General features: G+C 46.4%; 3 protein-coding genes across 3 annotated transcripts; all 3 read left to right on the plus strand.

Moving 5' to 3' along the window:
• Positions 1–2,887: 2,887 nt before the first annotated feature.
• Positions 2,888–3,834, plus strand: K444DRAFT_652419 (uncharacterized protein; the record flags this gene model as incomplete). Its single annotated transcript, XM_024885794.1, has 2 exons — positions 2,888–3,602; positions 3,716–3,834. 2 exons carry the CDS (start codon positions 2,888–2,890, stop codon positions 3,832–3,834), a joined length of 834 nt encoding a protein of 277 aa, XP_024737761.1.
• Positions 3,835–4,920: 1,086 nt separating this feature from the next.
• Positions 4,921–5,822, plus strand: K444DRAFT_628892 (uncharacterized protein; the record flags this gene model as incomplete). Its single annotated transcript, XM_024882971.1, has 3 exons — positions 4,921–5,104; positions 5,272–5,501; positions 5,643–5,822. The coding sequence occupies 3 exons, from the start codon at positions 4,921–4,923 to the stop codon at positions 5,820–5,822; spliced, it is 594 nt and encodes a 197-aa protein (XP_024737762.1).
• A 255-nt stretch (positions 5,823–6,077) lies between these two features.
• On the plus strand, positions 6,078–8,061 carry K444DRAFT_662855 (uncharacterized protein; the record flags this gene model as incomplete). The annotated part of the gene is made up of 5 exons (XM_024886757.1): positions 6,078–6,195; positions 6,389–6,489; positions 6,538–6,585; positions 6,638–6,759; positions 6,831–8,061. 5 exons carry the CDS (start codon positions 6,078–6,080, stop codon positions 8,059–8,061), a joined length of 1,620 nt encoding a protein of 539 aa, XP_024737763.1.

An 8,061-nucleotide genomic window follows, 5' to 3' on the forward strand; every position in this document is an offset into this window, starting at 1 on the left:
ATGTTGAGGCTGGTGGAGTGAAATATGCATGAGGAGATGCGCCCGTATTATACCCTTCCCTTCCTTTTCACTTCACATGATGAAGTGAGTCATCAAAGCTCTATAGGCACGAAGTACGAGCTTGTGTAACAACTCCGACGTCACCTCGTACTCGAGAACAGTAATGTAAGAAAATTACGTGAATTATTGTATCTCACCATATTGTGTAACGTTTCGTATCGACCTACCTCAGTGGCGAATAAGACCGTTTGTGTCTGTGTGTTGCTCTAGTTGTTTCTAATTGGTCTAAATTTTTGTCCCGAGCACCGAATTGTTCGGTATGAGCTATGGCTGACGTTGGAGATACGAGGGAGTGTCGATCTCTGTATGTCAAGTTTCTCGCTTAGCTAATAGGGGAGCCGAAAATTGTAGAGTCGATCATGTCAACCTTCACCGAGAAATTTTTTAAGCTTGTAAATGAAGGCGGCATTGATCGACAACATCGCTGTCTTTTGTAGACCCATTAAATTCGAACAATCTATACCCAGGTGACAAGAAGTGAGATCTTTTGGTCACATGATACAGTAGCGACAAGGCGTCAGTGGTTCAGCTGAACCCTAATGTCCCTTCCTTTCATCAGCTATCCGGATCTCGGATTATCACCACCTACTTCGCGTTTCACGAAATGTTCAAGGACGCATTTCTTGAGTCGCATGTCAGCCCAGCACGAGCGAGAAAACTCTTTGTGAGACATTCTCCAACAGATCGTGGGTTCTTGCTTCCCCTAGAAAGGAGCACCTTCCAGAAAACGCCAAGTCATGTCAATTTTGCGAGGCAATTTTTAATACTATTTGCTTTGAAGATCCAGCAGAACCTTGCCTTGTCATTCGAGCGAGACCAGGTGAGCCAGCCCAGATGGGACCCTGCTCCGTTTTCCGATCTTGGGTTTGCCGTAAGGTTGCCATCAGAAGTGCAGCGGCGAGGCGGGGACAGGCCCGGACTTCAGGAATTACAAGGGGATATGTGAACCTAAGTATCTCTACGCCATGAGAATCATGACGCTGGAAGGTTTGATTAACCGTCATCATTCAAGTGCAGGACTTGGCTGATGACCATAGGCACGATAACTTTCAATCGGCCGTACAATTTGGAGATCATCTTGCATCTGACCCCATCTCTGATCAGTCGATATACATTATGCAGAACTGGCTGTGGGGGTGTGACAATAGCTACCCCGAATGTTGAATTCTGGACTCCCGCCCCAGAGACGGAGAAGACCCTTTGCTACCAACTCGCGTAATTGAAGTTGGTTTTGCTGGGGACAGGAAAGTCAGGATTTTTGTAAATCACGGTTCCTTTGGCAAATTTGCCGCACCGAGCCACCGCTGGCTTCCAGGGAAGACACCAAAATGTAACAGAGACAAGGAACCTCAAGAAACGATGCAAGGGCCGCGATCTCAAGGTTTTGCCCAAATCGATACAAGACGCAATCAAACTTACCAGGAAGTTGAATTTGCGATATTTATAGGTCAAGTCACTCTGTACCTTGCAGGATTCAGCGGAGGATTGGGTTATTGAATCATCCAAATGGTCGATATGTACTAGAACGCCTACATTCCACTCTCCGCTGATCGAGATCGAGACCGTGACGAGGGTTTTTTGGTCCACGCATAATTGAAGATCCTGAACCCCTGGCACTGAGGCTGAGAATTCGACCTGGACATGATTCAACTCTTCCAGTTCAGACAAGAACTCCAATGAGGTTTTCATATCCAGTACGGGACTTTGAGAGTATGGTCGATGAATCTATCTTGAGTAAGCGCCGTTGGATTCTTCAAGAACGACTCATGTCAAGACGAATTTTACACTTCGGGAGTGGACAAACATGCTGGGAACGCAGGGCAACTGGATCAAGAGGATGGGATGGCCCTTCCGGAACGCAAATGGCTGAATACAGCTCACAAGGCCCTGAATAACGTAGCAACTGATGACAACTACTGGCACCAAATCGCTGAGGTGTATTCGCGAAGACAACTTACGCAATACACTGACAAACTCTCAGCTCTCTCGGGAATCGCTAGCACCATTTCTGCAAGCTGAGTTCGAAAGATATTGCCATTAAAGAACGGACAGGGACTCTTTCCTTTTCCAAAGCCAATTGTCACATTTCACAAGAGAAGGCTAGCTGAGGGGGCACCGTGGCTGATGCCTTGAAAGTGCTTGTTCTGGTCGGGATGAGGTGGTGACATGCTCCTCCTATCTAATCATTGGTGCTGCGCATGAGTGTGAGTACAACCCTGATTCATTGAAAACCAGGTTGACACTGAAATATGCACTAGAGTTCAGATATAGATGATAGTGGCCTGTTACCTCCTCTAGAGGGTAGTGAGGAAAGACGTCGTGTGTACCTACTCGCTGCGGGTGTTTCTCCGCTTTGGAAGTTTGCTGGGCCAGCTTTCTTACCTCAAGCTTAAAACAAGCTCTTGTATAAATCGGGTTTCCATCGGTCTTCAGCTTTTTGGATTACCTACCTAATTCGGCAAAAGGAGCTCGCATTGGTTCGCAAATTGCTTTGTCCGCACTGCGCAGAGGCCTGACTTGACCACTAAGCAACCATGCATGCATGAAGAACTTCTAATGCGCATTGGTCCCAACCATATTCCTTTTCGGATTTTGAACAGCCACTCATGATTCACCGCCCGAAAATCAGCATTTTAAACCTGTTAATGAACCCGGATGCTTGGGACATCGCCATCTCAAGGTCAACATCCATTATTCTTCACAGAGTGTCAAGCCACCCTATATCCACATCCCTCTATGTCGACAAAGCATCTAGACAAGTATGGCGAACGGACTCTCTGGACAGGGGTACATTGGGAAAATAGACCATGTTTCTCTCTCGATTGCAATGACGATAGCTGGCTTTTTCGCCATTGCTGTCTACAACGTCATTGAGATCAACGTTATGATCTTCAGCACCTTCAAGCGACGTACGGGACTCTATTTCTGGAGCCTTCTGATTGCTTCTTGGGGAATTCCTGTTCATGCCACGGGGTTCCTGTTGAAGTTCTTTCACCTTTGCGGCAATGACTACGTCAGTGCAACCCTTGTAATCATTGGCTGGTACTCGATGGTCACGGGGCAGTCCATGGTGCTCTACTCTCGACTTCACCTCATCGTCGAAAAAAGGAGAATCCGATGGGTCTTGGTAATGATCATCGTCGACTTTTTCCTCTTCCATGTTCCAACCACGGTTCTTTTCTATGGTTCCAACTCTTCGAAACCTGACCTTTTCTCTTCCGCGTATGAGATTTACGAAAAGATCCAGATCACCGCATTCTCATTGCAAGAGTTCATCATCTCCGCCATGTACATTTGGGAAGCGAGGAAGATGCTTCACTCGATAGGAAATATTAAGAAAGAGGAGGCCCGCAGCGTCATGCTTCATCTCATTCTCGTTAATATCTTGATGATTCTTATGGACATTACTCTCCTGGGCACGGAATATGCCAACGAATACTCGATCGAGACGACGTACAAGAGTACTTTGTACAGCATCAAATTGAAGCTCGAGTTCGCTATCCTGAATCGACTTCGTGCTCTTGTCAAATCACAACATCAAAGTACTCTTTCTGGCGAAACACCGAGTCCCGCTATCCTTCCATCGTTTGTCCGAGAGCCGAAGCAGTGCCAGTGTACTGGTATTGGAGGAATCAAGGTCTCTAGGTCATTCGAGGTTACGTCTTCGATTCCGAGTATCCAGGAGCAAACATCTATGCTTCGGAAGAATTCGGTGGCCACGGAATTGGGGCTGGATCTCTCCCATCCTGCGGATCGGAGAAACAGCTGAGCTAGAATTACCAGATGTTGGATACTCAACAAACTTTTTTTGCCAAACAAAGAGACTCGGGGAGGGTTGCAATCACTCCTTTGAAGTTTTCAGACGGTGCTTGGTTGGTGAGGCTGGCTCCCCTGGCAAATTTGCATAAAGGGGGAATGGGGTTAGCTGGGATTATGATTAGAAGTTGAGATCACGAACAACGAAGGGCATGGAAGATGGTTTCACGAGCGTGCGGAGCTTTTTGCATTAATACCGGAAGTCGGGGGACAAGGACCAGTTGCTGGCAAGAAGTGCTTTTGGAGTGCGACGGCGATGCCCTATCCCATCCAGCTCTCACACGCCACGTCGCTTATCGCAGCTATAACACTTCAAAACTTTGACCTTTCTATTATAAGATATACTCTAATACTAATAAATATACGTATTTAATCCCTTCTGATTCCATTTATCTAATTCATATTAAAATTAAATAAGGTTTTTATTTGGTCTTTGTAAAGTGTTGTAGTTACAATAAGCGACGTGACGGATGAGCGCTGGATGGGATAGTGGTGGCTCACGTTGGAGGCCACATAATTCTAATATATGTTACGGCATTGATACAACATTTCTCCTGGCGATCTATTTTATTAGCTCTTGTTGCTCATTTTGTCTGGCGGGACGCTCTCACCTTTCAGCCCAATCGCAGCCGAACACGGGACTCTAGTTTGAGCAGTTTGGTATGCGAGGGGTAATAAGATGGATTCACTCATATAGGCTCGCAGCTACTCGGTTTGAGGTGGAACCAAAAGGCCTCACAGAGAAGCATTCTCTCTTTTTGGTTTCATACTGTTCCAATGAAATTATAAAGACATCCTCTTCATAGCCGGAAAGAGGTTTCTCGCATCCTTTAGGGGAGGGGACCGAGAAAATGTCAGATGACATTTGAAAGTTCTTCTGTATTCTCTCATGTGTCATAAGCGTGTCCGATAATTCTCCACCTGCTTCCATGTTTTCTTTCATGCGCATCCTTTAAAGCTAGTGCCCAGCATTTAATCCTCGTTGCCAATCTTTACTCTAAATTACAACACCCACACTGCAACTCTGCAAATCTGACACCCAAAATGGACATCCAATCCTCGACTAAGATCTCGAAATGCTCCATCTGCCAAAACCCAACCAACTTGGTTTGTAGCGGCTGCAGCGAAGACCCTCTCAACGAAAACAAGAAAACCAGATATTGCAGCCGGGATTGCCAGAGCGTTGATTGGCCCCTTCACAAGAGAAGCTGCCAAATGCCCAGGGCTCGTAAGGATCGTTATCGTGCAGGATCTATCCTTCAGCAAATCTTCTACTTGTGCCGCGAAAAACTCTTCGATCTTCCAATTCACAGAATCGAGTACAACAACAATCGCATGCTTCTACATCCTCTTCCCGCCAAAGACTTTCGAAGCTAGGCTGACTTGAAGAATTAGGCGTTGCCACCGGCATCCTCGAAGTTCCTGTTGATCTCAAGAACCACAGACGGGAAGTGGTTAGAACAAATCACCTCAACCTACGAAACATGGAAAGACATGAGGTGCTAAGGGTGGTACTGAAGCACGGCGGTGAAGTGTATGCCCCTGACATTGCAAGCGCTCAGTATGGCTTTTACAAGCCTGTAGCTGTCTGGGACGAATTTGTGGATACTCGCGTGAATAGATTTGTATGTGGATGGAACAAAGGCAGACCATGTGGAACTGACAAAACTTTGTTCAAGAAGATGATGGCCAAAGCTTCGCGTTTCATCCAAATCACATCTCTTCTCGCGAATAGACAGACAGAACAAACACTAGATTGTATCAAGGTTTGGATGGAGGAAAACCGACTTAGCGCCCGGAACCTCCTTCGATTGAGGAAAGGCGAGTTTGAGCTGAGAGAGACTGAGCTGCTTGAGTTCATCAAGGGACGAACTCGATTGGATACCGAACTGGTGCAAGAAGCATTTGAGATTATCAAGGGAGCAGCAGCAGAAGGAAGGATCTGATGCGGGGAAAGTAGGAACCTGTTGAAAGTCCCCCTTGTTAATCTGCATCTGTATTCTAGCACAGAAATTCTAAAGAGAAGCTTTGGAGCAAATCTCATTTGTTAGAGAGTTGAGAATAGAAGTGACTATCCTTCAAGCTTCTCAGTTCTCATGTCGATAGGTACTGTGGAAGTCCAGGTGAACGCAAATGCGAAGGCAAAACATGTATAAAGTCGGAGTCAGTAGGTTCACCGAGTCAAATCCGATTATCTAATTATGGTCAGTAGCCAGTCCTCAAGTCATGACAAAGTTCTTCTTTGTTTAATGGAATCATGCTGGCAACTGGAGAGCATTAATATGGACTTTTCAAAGGATTGCTCAAATCCCCAGAAGGGTAGGTCACGAGTAAAGGCGTGATGCGTAATTACTAATGCGAATCAGCACGTTGTCCAATCGTCTGCACCATAAATCACACTTCCCTGGGGAACACTTCCAAAAATCACTTACTCACAAAGGGAAATTCAAAGTGAGTAAGATGACTCGATTATTGTTTCCTGTATCGCTGCAATATTTACATTCAATTGAAGTCGATTCTGCCGCGATATGGGAACGAACGAAGGATGTATTTACCAGGAATTGGTATTTGGGGGTCACAGCATTTGGTGGTCCACCAGTGCATTTCCAAATCGTGAGTCAAGCATTAGCTGCCTGTAGAATGCACCCTAACTCTACCTAGCTTCACAAGAAATTTGTTGAAAAGAACGAATGGGTTGACGAGCAATTGGTGAGTCCCTTCGCAGAGCTTGAAAGACTGGTGCTAACAAAAGATGAATCAGTATCAAGAGATATTTGCGCTGAGTCAGGCTCTTCCAGGCCCAGCCAGCACCAAGATGTTGTTTTGCATAAATTATATTCATGGAGGTCTCATGGCTAGATTGGGTGCATTTTTTTTGTGGTGGTGTGTAAACCCGAGTCCCTAAAGAGCTTGTGGATGCCTTCCCTTTGGCATCTTTCTAACTGAACAACAAGTCTTCCTGGAGCTATTGGAATGTATGCTCTCTCATTAGGCGTCTCCCGCATTGGAGATACTCTACCTGCTCCTGTCTACGCTCTCTTGTCCGGGATAAACGCAGCAACGGTCGGGATTATCGCCCTTGCCGCTGTTCAATTGGCAGACAAAGCCATTACAGACAAGCTCACTTGCGCTCTAGTGTTCCTCGGTGGCGTTTCTGGAATGCTCTACACAGCATTATGGTTCTTTCCGGTTTTGATGCTCGCATCTGGACTCGCAACCCTGGTGTGGGATTTCAAGTGGCTGCACCGCATATTCAAGCCACTTTGGAGAAAACGTTCACGGTCTCGGCGTACGAATAAGCGGACTCCTGGAGGTGGGCAGACCGGTGCTTCGCCTTTGGAAAATTTTCAAGAAATCTCCTTACACCATCGACACAATGCAGCAACAGATCATCAAGAAGTGGCCCTTTCCTCACTTGAAGCTGGTTCTGCTACTGCGACCGAAAGGCCTGATCCAATCGCCGACTCAGAGATATCTGACAGAATCGTTCCATCGAATATACAGCTGAATCTTATAACCTGGAAGACTGGAATATATATTATTACAAGCTTTATTGTCTCTTTTATTGCAATCATGATCATTCGGGATTTACTCAAGACGCCACCTCGAGGCGTTTCCCTGTTTGCAAATCTTTACCTTGCAGGCACAATCATATTTGGTGGCGGGCCCATGGTCATTCCACTCCTTCGCGAGTACATTGTAGCTGAAGGCTGGGTCTCTCCACGAGATTTTCTCCTTGGTCTCGCATTAATCCAGTCTTTTCCTGGTCCTAATTTCAACTTTGCCGTCTACCTCGGCTCGCTCGCAACTGCTCAAACCTCTTTACCATCCCTCGCAGGCGCTATCATAGCATTCTTGGGCATATTTACTCCCGGCATCATTATACTGACGGGAGTGATGGGATTGTGGAAGGTCTTACGCCCCCGTCGCTGGCTTTTTTCTGTTCTACGTGGGGTAAATGCTGGAGCTGTGGGTTTGGTGTTTACAGCAGTCTATAAATTATGGCAGATTGGCTTTGTGGACGCAAAGAATCAGAGCGGAAGTCCTCTGGGCAGAGATCCGTGGTGGGTTGCAATAACAGCCACGAGCTTTGTGGGAGGTGCTTGGTTTGGTTTAAAGGCACCGCTCGCGATTTTGCTCGGTGGTGTCATGGGAATGGCTTGGTACGCAGTCGTAAAAGCTTAG

The sequence above is a fragment of the Hyaloscypha bicolor genome (genome assembly GCF_002865645.1).
Source record: "Hyaloscypha bicolor E unplaced genomic scaffold K444scaffold_57, whole genome shotgun sequence".
Taxonomy (NCBI): domain Eukaryota; kingdom Fungi; phylum Ascomycota; class Leotiomycetes; order Helotiales; family Hyaloscyphaceae; genus Hyaloscypha; species Hyaloscypha bicolor.